This window comes from Seriola lalandi, unplaced genomic scaffold, assembly GCF_002814215.2.
Source record: "Seriola lalandi dorsalis isolate HSWRI2012SDOR001 ecotype SW California unplaced genomic scaffold, Sedor1 jcf7180002054256, whole genome shotgun sequence".
Lineage (NCBI taxonomy): Eukaryota > Metazoa > Chordata > Actinopteri > Carangiformes > Carangidae > Seriola > Seriola lalandi.
The window spans coordinates 868,110-886,429 of NW_019524809.1; the positions used below are offsets into that span (position 1 = coordinate 868,110).

An 18,320-nucleotide genomic window follows, 5' to 3' on the forward strand; every position below is an offset into this window, starting at 1 on the left:
GAAGTCACTAAAATGAACCCATGTTTGTTGACAGGGCAGCATGATCAATCAGAGGTGTGGATCACTTAGTGACTAGAACAGAAAGCATGTGTTAATTACAGCCAAAAAGTTCCTTCATATGTTTCCCTATAGTTTGTGTAATATAGTGACTAATATGCACTAAGCAGTAAGTGAGCTCATGTAGATGTAACTAAACACCAGGAACAACCAGTCTCTGCATTAATTTATTTAACAAAAGAATTAAGTTAATCCCAACTTAACTCATTTATATTATATAACAAACAATTGGTTATTTTGGATTTTGTCAGAAAAGGAATACAGAAAGAAAACTAAATGACTTCATACCATATGACAAGAAACTACGAGATGAATGTTGTAAACGGATAATTAATCAGAAATTGCTTTTATGTGACCTGTGATTGTACAGCAATGACAAATTAAGCAGTATGTATATGAACAGACTGGAAACACATAGCCTTAAACAAGAATCACTACAATACAGACATTGACATTTTTACTGCTCCACCTTTAGAGTTTCAGTGTATCCATTTGAGCCATCAGTCCTCTAGCGGAGATCTCATAACAGTTTGAACTGAGCTTTTCTTTGCAAGGCATTTGTCAGATTATGTACACTAAGCGAGTGCAGTGGATGACAGCTGAAGATTGTCTACATGCTAACAGACAACAATGCTGCCAGTACAGAAACATAAACAAGTTCCTGGTAAAGACAAACACAGCTCCTGCACCTCAGATTTTCTACATGTCCAAAAAATAACAGTCACTTGTATAATGTCAGGTGTAGAGGCACTTGTAACATGATTTGAGTTTTTAAGGAGTAACTGTAAAGGTTGTAGGAACCAAGAAAATGGCTTCAAAGTTTTACATCCTTACACAAAAACAGTTACTCAAAATCAGTAACATCTGTACGTTAGAAAATGTTCCAGTCCAAATTTTTCAGATGGTTAAAAACAAGACTCAGAAACATCATCAGCACTGCACAATAAATGGACACTTCTGATTCAGACACAGTATGGGTGTGTTACATTGTTACTAACCTCATGCTAACACCACATATTGCTTTAAAGGATGAATGCCAACATAACATAAAGCAGTTCATGTAAGTGCAAGAACATTTCCTTACCTATAGTAATTTTCAATGTGCCTTGTGGAAACACCCTGCAGGACTGAAACTATTCATTGAATGGAAATTAATTGCAACCATTTTGAAAGTTGTTAATTGATTTGTTTATATAATAATAAGCATACCATAAATGTTCACTGGTACCAACTTCTCAAATGTAAAGATGTTAGTTTTCTTAGTCCTCCCTGAAACTACCTACTACTGTAGGTCTGATGAGAGCCGTCTGTATTTTCCAGCTCATTATGTGATGTTCCTTGAAGCTTTTTAAACTCCCTATGTTAGACAATGAGACAAAGAACCCAGCTGATCCCAACTGTCCTTTCATTATTTGGCATTTCATCTTCCACAACTAACTATGAAAAGATATGTTATTATTATTATTATTATTATTTTGAAATGTCCTGGTCTGGTTGGCCTTTACCCAAAATATTCAGTCACATCAGAACATTCAGTGAAATGTGTTTGTTGAAGGAAACACCAGCAACAGAAGAGTCAATTCAATTTTGCTGCTTTGGCACTAAAATAAGAGCTAGTTTTTGCAGCAAGAAAGCAAGCTTCGTAAAGGATGGCTTCATGAAGGTTGCAGTCTACCATCAGAAAGCTGCGCTGATCTCACCTGAGGCCTTATGATTCGCACAGGGTCCATTGTCTTCAAGTTTCAGCTGAGCCCAACAAGACACATGACAACGCTCAGACAGGTATTTTACAGTACCTCTATAAAGGACACTTATTGTGCTGGTGATGAAAAAAAGCAATAGATAAGAGGACAACAGTGAACTGTGTTGACAGCTATAAACATTTTTCAGTCAAAATACAGAGTGCTGCATGTCCTGTGCCAGGAAGCAAAGCATCTTGATTTTCAAAGGATTTCACACAAGAAGATTGTTGATTTCTGTAATGGAGAAAAATGACACCAATCATTTTGGCTGATGAGATGAAGTAGTGGTCTAAATCCTTATACTCTGCTCAAATGTCACGTACACTGATCAGCCATAACATTGTGACCACTGACAGGTGAAGTGAATAACATTGATTAGCTAGTTACAATGGCACCTGTCAGTGGGTGGGCTATAACAGGCAGCAAGTGCACATTTAGTTCTCAAAGTCGATGTGTTTGAAGCAGGCAAAATGGGTGAGGGTAAGGATCTGAGCGACTGTGACAAGGGTCAAATTGTGATGGCTAGATGACCGGGCCAGAGCATCTCCAAAACTACAGGTCTGGTCGGGTGTTCCCCGGTCTGCAGTGGTTAGTACCTACCAAAAGTGGTCTAAGGAAGGACAACCAGTGAACCGGCGAGGAGAGTCATGGGCGCTTAAGGGTCACTGATGTGCGTGGGGAGCCAAGGATAGCCTGTGTTGTCCGATACCACAGAAGAGCTACTATAGCGCAAATTGCTGACCCTTGTCCACGGCCGAAAGCGCCTACAATGGGCACGTGAACATCAGAACTCGAGCTGGCACTCGAGATGCACTATGGGAAGAAGGCAAGCTGGCGGGGGCAGTGTGATGCTTTGGTCAATGCTCTGCTTGGAAACCTTGGGTCCTGCCATTCATGTGGATGTTACTTTGACACGTACCACCTACCTAGACATTGTTGCAGACCAAGTGCACTCCTTCATGGAAACGGTATTCCCTAATAGATGTGGCCTCTTTCAGCAGGATAATGCGTCCTGCCACACGGCAAAATTGATTCAGGAATGGTTTGAGGAACACAACGTGTTGACTTGTCCCCCAAATTCCCCAGATCTCAATCCAATCGAGCATCTGTGAGATGTGCTGGACAAAAAAGTGTGATCCATGGAAGCCCCACCTAACAACTTACAGGACTTCAAGTATCTGACGCTAACGTCTTGGTGCCAGATACCATAGCACACCTTCAGAGTTCTTGTGGAGTCCATGCTTCTACGGGTCAGTTTTGGCGGCAAAAGGTAGAATCTACACAATATTAGGCAGGTGGTCATAATGTTATGGCTATATATTCAATTACAACATATCAGTGCTTTCCTGATGACATTCTTCTGATGAACTGGTCTGACCTCTGACCATTCTGAGCTTCTTTGGTCCAAAGTTTTTGGCTTTCAGTGGGTATCTTGAATCTAACTATAAACCTCACTGGAAATGTAATATTTAATTACATACGTTTAAAAACTATTGATTTTTTAAAGGATGAGTGATCTTGACTTTGTGGATTTTCGGTGGAGTTTTTTAAGTTGCTGCTGCAGCCTGGAGCAGGTTTAATGCCTGTCACCACCACAAAACTTCATAGGTAGATTATGTACAGTCCATTAAACTATACAGTTCATGCTAATATCTTGAAATGACTGGATCGCTTGTTGTTTGCTCTGATTGAACACTGAACATGTGACCCCTTTTTAAGATGGTGCTATTCTTGAGTTCAGGATTTTATCTACAGGGATGAACACAAATCCATTCTGAGACCCTTGGTCAACACTCCACTATGCATAGTGTAAAGTAATGCAAACTTGTCCTAGCCTGGTAACTGACCAAATCATATTTAATATGCCAAGGGAAGAGCAGACTTTGTCTAGCATTGCATAACAGTAACAAATCAGGCCTCAAGTCAGTCAAATGGTGTCTGGAAATAATTTTCCTGGTTTGTCTTGATCTTTTACCAAGTCAGGTGGGAGGTTGGTATGGTAACACAAGTGGCTGGAAATTTGAATATTCACAATAACATGTACGTCTGTCAATTTTATGATATCATGTGCATCATACTAAAAGATAAATCTGTGTTCAAGCATGGGAAAAGAAATACTGTATTACTCTCTGCTACTTGAGATTGACCTCAGCCAGTGGGGTCATACAGGCAGCCAAAACACTGTCAGACTCTCACCAGCTCACTAACTCAATAACTCTGGATATGTAACACAGCTGTAAGGTTCAGCTCTCAGATCCCTCCGCGGCACAAAGTAACACAGGCCATTACAGTACATATACAACGTAAATACTCTATATATACAGTTAATAATGTTTTATAGTTTACATCATTTCTGATTACCCAAGTGCTGTGTCTAACTACAGTATAAAAACATTACACATAAATACAATATCTAATGTCAGAAGTCTTAAAGTAATATAGCAAAAAAGAAACACATAAAAAAATAATTAGTGCAATAAATGCAACAAAAAAGGTAGCCAAGACATTTGGTCAAATTGGAGCTAACCGGCCTCCAGCAACACTGCACAGGGGAGTTTACAGATCTCTATCACATGTCCAGTAACAAGCTGCTTTCTCTTATGGCTAAATCCTTGTCCCCAGTTTTTTAATCTTCATTTGCTCACATGGCGGTAGGGAAAAATGCTACATGCTAAAACCTACCAAATCTGCTGAAATGCCACTGGTGCTGCGATATGGTCATTATTAGTCTGCACACACAGAAACAATGACACTTAACCCCCCATGTCAAAAACTAGTGCATTTAAACAAAGCCTTTGTCACCAACCACAGCAAGTCAAACAAAAAGAGAAATCCTTCACCTTAAATGTAAAAGTAAAAAATACATTTGTATATGTGGGTGTGGATGTGTTTGTACTCTATGATCAATTTTAATAAGATTTTGGCTTTCAGCTTAGTCTACTCTTATTTATATTCCCCATCTGATGAGTGTTAATTATGTCAGCTTTTACTTGAAATACTCGAAAATACTTTACTTTGATTCAACTTCAAACACAAGTCACCAAAGTTGAATCCATCACCATCACAAAAGCCAAAGGCACCAGGAAAATAAATATGAAGCTATGAACTTCCACTTCATATTAAAGACACACATTTAGGAAAATGATTTCTGGGTTTTCCTACCTTGATGATAAACAGTGATTCAGTGATGGAATGAAAGAAATGTGTAAAAACTCTGGTCAGGCTGGAAGTGTCTGAATGAGCACACATGTAAACATAAGAGTTTGAAAATGTGTCTTGGTGTGGGTCTGTCGACACAGACACAGCTACAGGTTTGATGAGTTACACGTCTGTCGCTGCATTTACTGTGAGGAAACTGATATATTCTTTTACATGGATAGTTTTTTCCAGAGGTCACTGGGTCAGATGAGGATCTCCACCATATCGTTGTCCACTTCCTGTTGGCTGGATGGGGTTGAGGGTGGGGGGTGTTGCTGTGGGTGGGACTGGACAGGGAGCCTCCGCTCCAGGGTGCTGCTATGAAACACTGCCACATCTACACAGAGATGAAAAAATGTCAGATTCTGATGATCCAATCTGTCTGTTTTGTGAACTTCTAGTCTTGTAGGTTAGTCACACAAGGATATAGAGCAGTGAACATACAGAGCAGTAAAAACAATCCTGAGAGATGTCAGGTGTTAGGGCTTGACCACATGTCCTACAATCTATATCACAATAAACTCACATTTACATAAGTGATCGTACATTTAACACCAACTCGCTTCGGTGTGGGTTCAGTTCTCTTCTAAGTTCCTGAACTTTGACTTATGAGTCAAAAAATTCAGAGACTTTCTGAGACTTTGCCCAAAGTCTCAGTATGATTGTTCACTGCCAACTGCAATGAATTTTGACAAAAAAGGACTAAATTAAGAGTCCATTGTGTTCTTCTGTCACTCTGCATGTATTTTACATAAAATAAGTCATTACTCTGTGTGGTCAGTGTAGGCCTGACATTGGTGGACTGATGAATGGCTATGCAGTAAATCATAATGAACCATGTCATTGGACAGATGTCGTGACAGTGTAATTATGTGCCTGTAATGTAATAGCACTGAAGGCATATATTATTACTAGAAAATTCCTTCACTTCTCGTTTCAGTCTTTACAAAGGACATTACTTTCAGTTTCATTCATGTCGTAGAGAGGAGTGAAGTACACGCACCAAACAGCAGGCACAGTCTAAATTTCTCTAGGAATCTGGATTGTGATTAGAGCCTTACACATCCCTGAGCTTGGACAGACATGTCTGACAGACAGTGAGAGCTGACCTGCTATGCGATCAGGGATGTAGACAGGGCTGGGACTGGACAGGCGGGCAGGCAATGTCATGCTCTGAAGTGCTGGAGTGCTGGGCTTGCTGGTGTCCTGATTCTGGCCCTTTTCGGTCTGCGTGCAGCTGTCCCTGCTGCCCGTCTTCGAGTGGCCTGCAGTCATTGGAGTGGAAGGAAGCACTGGGGAGGGAGATGATGAGATAGACTCCGTCCTGAGAGACTCTGTGCGAAACTCTGGACCCAGTAGAACCCCTGGACAAGCATGAGAAGAAATAATTGCTAAAAAAAAATGCTGACAGTAGTGACAAGTGACTGTCTATCACCATTTCTCAACCATAGTACCATTTCAGCTGCTGTGTCACACATGGTAAACACTCTGCATTAGGTGTAACGACTGCTGGTTCTTACCCAGACTGCCTTTCCAGCTGGTGTCTTTGCGTTCTTCGGTGATGGGTGAACTGCTGAGTCCTAGGCTGTGAGAGAGCAGTCCTGAACCACCAGAGCCAGTGTTAGAGATGGACATCAGGGACTTAGAAGGCCTCATGGCAGATGGCAGGTCTGACTTGATGGGCTCCTTCCTCGAGCGCTGGTGGAGCACCTTGATCATGGCATCCTTCTCTATAATCTGGGCATGGAGATTCTTTATCCTGGACCAGATAGGAGCCACAGTTACTGCAGGACAGTGAGCACCTGTGAGCTACATTTGTGCTTTCACATCTGGACTTTAGTTTATTTGATTAAGGATTAAAAAAATACTCATTGTTGCCTTTTAGTTCTGGTCCACTTCATGTTCACACTGGCTTCTTAAAGACAAACCAGTAAACATGAAGTCCTATGGACTGACAAATAACTCATCCATTAAGCAGTTTTGGTGATGTCACCCTGCACTGTTAGAACGAAAGGTGGAGAGACCAACAACAGCGGCACATAACAGTGCCTAATGTTTTTGTTTACCTCCTCTAGTGTCACAATGATGAAGAAGAGGCATCTAATTAACATTAATGTGATCACTAAGTTTGACTTTTTAATGAAAAACTGCAAAACATCTCTGTTTAAACCCCTGTCACTTTCTGATGGGTCACGGAAAGATTTACCATGGTTACTGAATGATTTGCTTGTACAGGATGCCTATTAGATCTTTTTTTCTGACAGATCCCAATCAACAGATGGATTCAATAGCAGTTTAACTTTTGAATTCCTGCCAGAATCACACAACCCTGTGATTGGTCTGCTTTGCTTTCACACCACAAAGAAAAATTTCATCTGAAACTGACTGAAATCCCTCTCAGTTGGTCTCTGTCCAGTTGTCCAAACCAGCAAAGACACCAGAGTTAATTGGAACTGTTGTGAAAGCAGGCTGAGAATGAAATCCACATGTGTGCTTTAGCATGTCTTTGAACCACTATACCCGCTAGTCAGTCCACAGTGAATTATGGATCATAACAACATCTTTTCTTTGTTTGTTTGTTTACACCTGGAAATACAGTTATCAAGACACATGGAAGAAACTTAAGCCACCATCAGAAAACAAAAACTAATCACTGGGAAACTTCATGAGATAATCGTCCAAACTAAAAGGAATATTTACCAGGTTGCCACCCGACAACAGGTCTAAGGGACGCTGCATGTATGTGGAGAGAGCTTTACCTGCTTTCCATGTCCAGACAGCGTCGATTAGCCATGAGAATCTCCTCTTCTTCTTTCTGAATTCGAGCCTCCACCGACGTGTCGTAGCTGCTGCTGGGAGAGTGGCTTATCACCGCTGCCGATGTATCCCTGCGAAACAGGAAAGAGCCTCCATTAGACAACACTGTCCAGAAATAGCTCATCCACAAAAAAATAAATAATTTAAATAATAAAATATAAAAAGCCAATGATGTCGCAAGTAGAATTTATTGCTTCTGAATGCTAATTTCTACTTTTCCTATAAGGGAACATTAATTCTGATGAGTCTTGACACACATGTGTCTCAGTTGAGGTATTTGCTCATCCAGGCTCCATCCCATTGTTCAAGCCAAGCCATTTAACCATTAGCTTATGAACATTTGAGAGACATCAGTGTCTGAAACAACTGGCTTCACCCGAGAACATTTTTATATTCTTGTCCTCAATTTCTCATACTTTTTTCTGTGAGGCTTCCAAGTTGGATTCACCAAACTCTCTTGATTGAAAAACTTGTCATAAATCACTTCTCTCAGACTAATGAATACCACCTGTACATGACTTACTTATTTGCATTAAAATTGCCACATACAGGGTGCTGCCTGCTACAAATCAGTAGTCAGTAGTTGTAGTCGCAGTCGCAGGACCGAAAACTATTCAAAATAATAATAGTACATCTGTCAGTGACGAGTCATCAGAGCAGCGCTGTACTGCGATGGAAATAAAGAGGAATAACTATCCAGACTACATGAAGTTAGAAGCTTTCTAAAGCACAGAGGTCCATGACTAATATGCGAGGGGACAACAATCACTGAGATACATATATATATACTAGAGACAATTATAGCCTGCAGCAGGTGATATTACACTGTCAAATGCAAGGGAATGATAATGCATAAAGACCCTGATTCAAATGTCTCTGTCAATTGGCTAGCTATGATGATCATACCGTGAACAGAATATTCATTTTGCATCAAGTACATCGTAATTTTTATTCATTTTAAATCAATTTTGATTCATTTTAATAAAATAAATTAATTAAAATTAATTAATTAATTAATATCATATTTATCTCTAAATTCATTCAGATTAACCCACTATTATTCTTTAGTCAAATGAGTGTGTTTTCCCCTCTGTTCTCTGGACCACCTCTGAATCTCATTCATACCTAATAGAAATTGGTGAATACCACAAATTCTCCTAAATCACTTATACTTGCCCCCTTAAGAACTAATCACTTTGTACAACTGGTTCTTCCATGAGGCCCAATGTCTCACAGAATGAACTGCCAATAACAACACACTAACTATAACATGAAGATTTACCTCTGAGTGGCAACAGAGGCTGCGGCATCTAGGGCAAACTGCCTCATCACACTCTCCTCCAAGTACTTTTGCTCCCACTTGGTCATGTCAGCCTCCAGAGCCAGAATCCGCTCCTCCTTCTCCCTGAGGTGCTCCATCAGCACTGTGGCGTTGTACTCAGACGGGACCACACCACTGCTTTGAGAGCCTCCCTGACGCTGGGAGAGTAACAGGAAGTGTGTGTATTAACACATAATGCAGAAACATTAACAGGGCAAACAGGAGCAGATTAGAACAAGGCATCCTACAAAAATACCTGAATGACCAATTATACATGTAAACAGAGGAAGTTACAAATAAAGACCTCTTACCTTATACAGGTGAGTTAAACAAATGCCCCAGTCACTATTTGAGGAAATGTGTCGTTTGAAAACTGTTGCATATTCACTATAAACCATCTGTGATGACGTCACAGAAACCATCAAATCGAAATCATTGAAAGAGCAACGGCCAATGGGAAAAGTCCACCACTCAAGTGACGTGGAACTTGATGACTCTTTCAACTCGCTCGCTCGCTCACTCACTCACTCATGGACATTGACAGATGATGCGCTGGCCCGTGGTCAGTCCAGACAAGGAACGGGTGTGCAAATAACAGTAACAGATTGGCTTTTTGGGGGCAACTGGAACAGGCTGTGAACACAACAATTAAAGACAACCCCTGAAAGAAATATCTGGCTGTTTAACTGCCACTATGTTCACCAGCTGCTGGCTTGACTGTGTCTGTCTCCTGTTTGCTGCTCAGCAGGTAGAGGACAGCTGAAACCAGCTGCTGCTGCAGCCAAAAATTATGCTATGAAAGTATAACAAACCAGTAACATTTGTGGCCTGGATAGCTAAACCAGGAGCTGAAACTTGTTATAAGAAAAATGAAAAAGAAAAGAGAAATCTGTTAACAAAATTGCTGGCTGTCAGAAATGTTAAAAGGTCCTCTCCTTGCATTGATTAACCCCATAAAACTCATCTCTGTTCCACAAAATTACATATTTAGAAGTTTTTTCCATGAAAAAATACCTTCATGGCCTTAAAATGACTTTGCCTGATTAGCCCTGACTTTATCTCCACCCACACTTCAGTCTCTTGCCTGCAGCTCTGACTTTGCTCATCAAACACCCTAAGATGAAGATGAAGAAGAGCGAATTGTACAAGGTCACCTTCAGGTCAAAAAATGTATATAAACAATATTTTTAAATGTTTTAAAACAAAACAATCTTCAAAAACATTCAAATGTTTTCACTATCACTGATAAGACAATGATAGGATCTTTTATGTTGTTGCAGGACCACTTTGACACCAGCAACAACATAACTTAAACTTGTTTGCTATCTCAGTCTGATTGTTTGTTTGCTATCTGAGTTTGCTATCGCAGTCTGATTGTGCGCTAAAAGATTACATCCATAGCAAAAACTGGATTATTAAAATGGGTAGCTGGTTAGCACCAGGAATAACTAAAAGGAAAGAGAGTCAAGAGATAGTTGTGAATCTACAAGTGATCTAACAAAAAAGAGAAATTGAGCTTCCTCTGCTTTCAGTTCAGTCCTTAATTATCATTAAAATAAAAATTGCTCTGAGAACGTATTATTGGCCCTCGTATTGTTATGGGGTTGGATTTCGTTTTTTTTTTTGTTGAGATTTTAAAGCGGCCATGAGTTAGAAAAGGTTCTGCTCTAAACTCTGGAACAAGTTCACACCAAATTTCACAGATTCCCTCTGAGATTCAGCTCCATGTTGACGTGATTGCATCACATCATTTCTGCAGATTTGTTACAACCGTTATTTTCCTTGAAAAGAGAAAGTGCTTTTTATTTATAATCTCTCCAGCTAAATGAAGGAATTTTATGTCTCTGTCCAGCCACTGAAACTGGGAGAAGAGTACAGTCTGTCTGAGGGCAGGCATCAACTGACATCTAACTGCTTTCACCTTACTTATCAACATCAAGTTCTACTCATCAAACTGTTTTTAAATCTGTAATTAAACGCCACAGAAAACGCAGAACAGATCGAGGTGTTCACCATCCTCCTGTGTCAAGAGTCTGACCTGCATCACATCAGTTCTGCAGATTTGTCAGCTGCACATTCATGCTGCCACATCCCAAAGGTGTTCTACTGGATTCAGGTCTGGAGACTGGGGAGGCCACTGAAGTTCACTGAACTCACGTCATGTTTATGAAAGCAGTTTGAGACTTTTGCTTTGTGACATGGAGCATTGTCCCGCTGGAAGTCATTAGAAGATGGTAAACTGTGGCCATAATGGGATGAACATGGGCACATTACTCAAGACAGGCGGTGACACTCAAACCATGAGTGATGAGTATTAAGGGGTTCAAAGTGTGTCACAAAAACATTCACCACACCATTACTACACCATTTTTCTTGTGCAATTAGAGAATGTACATAAAAACAGCTGGTTCCCAGGTCCTGATACACAGACTATACTTTAGTGAGCCTGTATTATAGGCTACACAGATTTGGAAAGATACTAGTGTTACCACAGCAGACTGATGAGGATTTGTATAAAATTCATAAATAGGTTTTATAGATAGTCTGTATATGATCGCCAGTCAGCACAGGCCTGGTGTTTTACCTGCTGCATGCGTAGTGACTCCAACTCTCTTTCCAGTCTTGTACGGAGTCGATGCTCGAGTTGTTCTCTCTTCTCACAGGCCGCCTGCAGCTGAGCCAGAGCCTGCTGCATCCTCTCCACCTTCTCCACGTAAACCTGCTTCTTCTTCAGCTACACACACAGAGAGAGGGAAATATTTACATCATGGTAATGGTGCTGTGCTGATTCACCTGCAGATAGGACTAAATCGTCAACTCCAAGTATCAAACACACCAGGGTCTTCATAAAGCACTGTTACAGAGTTAACTGTTAACAGAGGTGCAACCATATTATAGTAGAGGAGGTCGGTGGTTTGATCCCAGGCTCCTCCAGTCCGCATGTCGAAGTGTCCTTGGGCAGGATACTGAACCCCAAATTGCCTCTGATGGTTGTTCCATCAGTGTATGAGTGTGTGTATGTATGGTTAAAGTGCTGTATGAATAGTAGAAAGCGTTGTAGGAATGTGTGTGTGAATGGGTGAATGTGGCTTGTAGTGTAAAGGGCATGATTGGTCGATAAGAATAGAAAAGTGCTATAAAAGTGCAGTCCATTTACCGTATATAGTAAGTGAGACCTCTGCTGACCCACTGAGTTGGAAGGATCTGGTACATTAACATATTATTATTATATTCTTTAGTGTCCAAACAAATACAGATCTGGACCGATTAGAGGCAACACACTTATCATGCTTACAGCACATAAATCCAGGCTTTGTGTCTGTGAGGTGTCTCCAGTGAACAGTTTAGTTTGCTGCTGCTCAACAGACTGATTTAGATTACAGTGATTATCTGCAAAAACAGGGGAAAAAAACACAGTAGAGAGAAAAGAGGGGAGGAAGACGGGAGGAGCTGAGAGAAGGCAGTCAGAGGGCCAAGAATCTGAAGACTCTTACATTTTTGAAGAGAATGACGGAGCAAGAGAAAAGCTTGCAACTCCTTTGTTCTGACAATAAGCAGGCGTTTTGTGTCAGAGCCCAACTTTGGCCCAGCGCCAACCCGTTCCCTGTCCTGTATGGGACCTCGGTTACCCCTCCTCAACCCTCCCACCTCAAAAATATAATACCTCCAGCCACATCTGTCGCTGGCAGAGTTGGAGAGACAGAGGAAGAAGCAGAAATATTGAAGAGATAAAAGAGAAGGAGCAGAAGATGATAGAAAGGGGGAAAAATGCAGGAAGCGTAAATATAAGAAAGGAGGAGGGAATGTGGGAAGAAAGGAGAAATGATTCAAAACAGAAGTAGACAGAAACCCAGAGAAAAACAAATAAAAAACAGAGCAGGACAGGGAGGTGGAGGATTGGAAAAATAAAATAAACACACAGATTCGCATACAACCTCCCTCTATTGGGCAGTTCTGTTGTTGTCTTCTTCAGCCTTTAGTTGAGATGTTCAGATTGTAATATCTCACTGCTGGGTGAACCACGACGTCTGCCACAGATAATCATGGCACCCAAAGGATTAATTGTACTGATATTAATGATCTTCTGACTTTTCATTTAGGGACATCATCAGGTCAAAACTGTAACATGTCCAATATTTTGGTTATATACCAACTACCTGTAAAGTAAAAGACTTTCCATCAGCCTCAGCTGTACTTGTGTTTAGTGCTAATTAGCAAATGTTAGTGTGTTAACACATTAAACCCAGATGGTGAACATGGTAAACAATGTACCCCCAGTCAGCACTCAGGCAGGTTAGAAACAAGCCTCCAGGTTGGATGAGAAAATAAAGGTGAAGGAAAAGTTATGAGAAAAAATGCTTTCCTGTGCAATGAGCCATTATCACTGTCTGACTTTCAGTATGACCTCTGTTGAAACTGTTGTTTGCCTTATTTACAACCTGTATGATTGTGTTTCATAACTGATGGCAATGATAATGAAGTTGAAGCAAACTGAATGTGGAATGGTATGTTAAGTTTCTGAGATTTTTGTTTATGAAGTTTCTATGTATGTTTAAAAATGTAGTTTGCTTCTCTCCTGTATATAACTACACTTTACTATTGTCTTGTTTTGAATATTACAATGGAGCCAAACTGTCCATAGCGCATGAACGAGTGTGTGCCATTTGTTATGTATCAAATCAGTCCCTTGTACATATTTGGTGAATGATACGGACATAAAACTATAATACAGGAAAGAAATGAAGACAGACCCATGTACCAAATCCAGAAGAATAATGACTGATCAGACTGAGAGCAATTTGCTCATCCCATCCAAAGCCACCAGTGGACATGACAGTATAAAGGACATTCACTGTGTCTAACTGACAGGTCAGCAGAGCAGTGAGAACACACTGGTGTCAGATAGCAGGCCAACACCAGGCCAGCACTGAGGCAGCAGCATTGAGAGGTTTTCCACTAAAGTAAAACATTGGTAACCAGGATACACAAGCAACTCGCCAAGAATCCAAACAAACAATAAAGTGACCTGATTGTCAGCTTTTCTTCACACAGAGCAGCAAGGGCTCCTCAGTCCTTCACAATTGAAAATCAAAAACAAATGAAATAATCAAACATATATAGTTTATTCTAACTTTGCTGGGAATCGCTTTTTACCTGGATCTCAGAAAACCTGTTTGTTCAGCTGTTTCCTTCAGTGATCATTTTCAGTTATTTCATTTTACCAAGTTTGAATCATCTCACTTCTAATATCTTGGCGTCAGGGTCTGCTGACAAAACGCTCTACTAAATCCTCGAAAATGCCCCAAAACAGTGAAGAAAAGAAATCTTTGCATAATTTCTGATAACAAACTTTATTTTGATTGACAAATTGGTTGATTGATTGATTCATTCATCCATTCATTTCTTTCTATTTGCAAAGTAGCATTGTCTGTGCTTTTAGCATATTAGACCCTTAATGGTTCTGTCTGAGTCAGTGGGTCCTATATAACCCTCAGGCTCAGAGAGCAGCAGCAGGAGGCTCCTAAGGTAAAGTGCACTAACGGCAGCTACATGTGAAGGCTCCCCTGCTACATCAAAACCCTGTAACTCACAACTCACTGTCCTCCTATGTGCCTCTAATGTATATGGCATACACTGCAGCTGTGGCTCGTTCTGCCCTCTACAACATCTAAAGCTGTGGTAAGAAGGAATCTGTTTTCTTTATTCTTGATCAGCAGATATTATCAGCAGGGTATGAGATATCCTCGCAGCTGTTGTCTGTTGAGATTCTAGTCCTGTAGCCATCTGACAGCTTGTTGCACTTATTTTTGATTTGACTCTTGTTTGATTAAGAAAATATCATGGTGGGAACTTTTTTGGAGTGTTTTTTTTTTTTGATGTATTCAAATCACAGTCGGTGAAGCTGGTTGCTGCTTCCACCTCAGCAACAACTGGGCTTCTTCATCTATATCAGCATTTTCTGGCTCTGATGAAGTTGACTACGTGCAGTAAAGTGTAGCAGTAAGAGTGACAAGTGACTCTTACCTCCTCCTCCAGCTTCACGACTTTGGCCTGGGCATTGTTCAGTGCCTGGTCTCTGATCTCAATGTGTCTCCTCTGGTCTTCAGTGGTGGAGCGCAGCGCAGTCAGCTCCATCTCCAGCTTCTCCTTCTCACGTAGCGTTTCTTTGTCTGAACACACACAAACACATGAGCCCATGCACAAACACAATGCTACCCTCCATGTTTTTTGAAAAAAGGTTGCTGTTATGCACACCACAGATTAGTCATCTTACATTCTACTCCATGCATTAATTAACTAATTAAAAAGGAAATTAGCCGGGAGTTAGACGGAGTCCAACACTGCCAAGATGACGATGGTGGAGCAGCTCACTCAGAAACCTGTGGGTGACGTCATGGAGGCTCCGTCCATCTTTACATTGTCTATGACATCGTGCCTGACAAATGCCAGGGGATGGGATGTCACACGCTCTGTTTGTGTGTGTGTGTGTGTGTGTGTGTGTGTGTGTGTGTGTGTGTGTGTGTGTGTGTGTGTGTGTGTAAGTGTAAGTGTTGTACTCACTCTGTGTGAGCAGCTGGGAGATGGTTTTGCGATTGTCCTCTGAGCCATCACACTCTTTCGCTGCGAGCTGCTTATTGGCCGTCTCCATGCGCTCTTTAGAACACACAACAAAAATTATTAGAACAAACACACTATAGGTGTTGACATCGGCTGGGATTAAACATACTGGGTACACAGTCAAGTAACTTTCCTTAACTTGCCCTGATCACGATACTTTAAAGACCCACTCTTTGTTAATCTTGTTAACATCTCCATATGTTTTTTGTACAAGACATATCATGAGCAAAATAATCAGCCAACACAATGACTGACTATTTCCACCTTGGACTGCAGTGAACTAATGACTCACAAAAACAGATTCAGTCATCGAGGGTTTCATACATCACGGGAAAAATAAACCTGAAAATTGTCAGTACAGAGAGCGAGAGTTTGCATAAACACAACCACTAGCACTGTGTCAGCCACTGCCAGTTACAAGCTAACAAATATAAACAAATAAAAGATGCTAACTACACTAGTTAGCTATCAGTTCCCAGATGAGGACAGCACCAAAATCAACCAAATATTTCCAGTCAGGCTCTTTGCATCCTGTGCATACAACTGATCATTTCTAATATTGGCAATTTATTAGGAACATTTAGCAAAAACTGATGGAGTCTAATAAATAAAACAGTCCTGCAGTAAATCCTCCTTTATGAAGTTTATAATGTTCAGTTTATAATAAAACTGTTTTAGACAGTTGTTGATTTGATGTAGCGTGTGGAGCTGTTGAGCATTGTTGCATTATGCAGAGGTGTTTCTGTTATTTGGCCTACTTACATCGATATAAAAGGGGTGGAAAAAATAATGGAAACACCTGGACACCACAGCCGATGCACAAGTGAGTACCAGCAATTTTTTCCCACTTCAAGCACTGGTTCTAGCTGTGGCTTTGTGCTTCTACAGTTAAACCTGATGACACCCTGTGGGTGCAGCTTCTTGTCCTGTGAGTGCTCATATAGCACAAATGAGTTTGCTGCTTAGTTGTAGCTACTAAAACTTAGAACTAAAGGACGCCACAAAGACACTGATACAGATAGGAAAGGTATTCACTGACGTTTTGAGTGTTATGGACATTTGAAAATGAAATCAACAATTCAGAGCCACAAAACAGCCTGAATCTAGTTAAACTGTGCGCTTACATTTAAGATCAGCAAAACAGTGTTTAGCTTTATGCTTACAACTCTTCAAATAAACTGCAGTGCAAAACGTTTGTCACATGTTGGCACATTTAACCTCTCACCACTCTGTCCATCAACATTTTTTTCAATTAGTGTAAAAGTTGTGTAAATGGCAAAACATAGAGGACATTAGTTTCACTAGTGTGGAAATATGTTGCATCTCTCTCACCTCTGAGGTCCCTGTTGAAGTCATGCAGCCGTCGCACCTCCAGCTCTAGCTTGTTCCTCATGGTTTTCTCCAGGGACTCCCTCTTGGAGGAAGACTTGGCAAGGTTTTCATAAGCCTCTGACACCAGCTGGATCTCTGTTTCCAACTGTCCACAGACACAGGGGTAATGAAGGGACACAGGGGAAACAGGGAGGATGAAGGATATGCATCAAACCTTTTTTTATTAAAATGTAAAATTTATTTCTATGCTATATTTTCAATTTCAAACTATTGACATGTGTGAAAACCTGCATCACTGAAAGCATACGACAAACAACACTGTGTTGTTTGCTGGGTCTGTCATCCATTAACAGGTGCAGCTTGGTGTCTTCCCTAAACTCTGGTTACAGCCTGAGCTTCACCAAATGTGAAGGCTTAATGAACTAACAATCAAAAGTCAAATCGATTTCAACCAAAACACAAAAGGACAACATCAAGAAGAAAATAGCTGACAAACTCAAGTCATCTGAACTTCAAGCCTGATCAGCTTTTTTTCTTGCAAACTGCAAAGTATCTCTTCAACATCTGCACAATGAACATCTGTTCCTAAAAGTAATACCAGAAACACTGAGTCAAAGTGTGGAATGTGAATGTGCATGATAGTTGTAGTGCTGAAATATTTGATCTTTGCAGGACACATATTTAATCTCTGTTCCAGCTCCTCTCCACTTTACTTTGTAAAATTAAAAATGTGTCCATAGTGTAAATTCAAGGGAGTAGGTCAGAGTTTATAAAAACATGCCCCATGCATCAGCTGAATGTTACATTCATTTGTCAGAAGCTTTTGTTCAAAGCAACTTACAGTTCTTCCCTTTGCATCACATTTGATCACTAGCTATTGTTATGTATTATTTACATTTCAGTGCAACTGTCAACAGCCTCAAGTACAAAATGTTTTTCTTTGTCACTTCTGGGCAGGGAAACACTGCCTGTGGAAGAATTTCAAACTAAAAAACTGTGACTTTGGCAAACACCCATTTGCTTTGTCTCATTCAAACCAGTGAAGTCTCATATCAGCTTCAATTGAACCTACTGTGGATTTAATCCATCACCATCCCCATCACTTACAATGAAACTGCTTTTAGAAGGGGTCTCTGTTTGGACAGGAGGAACAGTGACAGCAATAAATAATCTGTAACTGTACATATATATATATCCATATGTACAGTTAAATAGTGAGTATCAACTTTAAAAGA

General features: G+C 40.5%; 1 protein-coding gene across 4 annotated transcripts in view; it reads right to left on the bottom strand.

Moving 5' to 3' along the window:
* Positions 1-211: 211 nt before the first annotated feature.
* Positions 212-18,320, bottom strand: part of amot (angiomotin) — a 37,422-nt gene continuing 19,313 nt past the window's right edge. For 3 of the 4 annotated variants that reach the window (XM_023404689.2, XM_023404691.2, XM_087173566.1), the window contains 9 exons: positions 17,086-17,230; positions 15,697-15,789; positions 15,160-15,305; positions 11,720-11,869; positions 9,097-9,293; positions 7,757-7,885; positions 6,518-6,756; positions 6,107-6,361; positions 212-5,334 (listed from right to left, as the gene is read on the bottom strand). In XM_023404689.2, coding sequence (XP_023260457.1) covers positions 5,201-5,334; positions 6,107-6,361; positions 6,518-6,756; positions 7,757-7,885; positions 9,097-9,293; positions 11,720-11,869; positions 15,160-15,305; positions 15,697-15,789; positions 17,086-17,230 — 1,488 coding nt within the window. In that variant the 3' untranslated portion in view covers positions 212-5,200. Of the gene's footprint in view, positions 5,335-6,106; positions 6,362-6,517; positions 6,782-7,756; positions 7,886-9,096; positions 9,294-11,719; positions 11,870-15,159; positions 15,306-15,696; positions 15,790-17,085; positions 17,231-18,320 lie in introns of those variants that run through there. The other variant, XR_015437168.1, reaches the window with a different exon arrangement.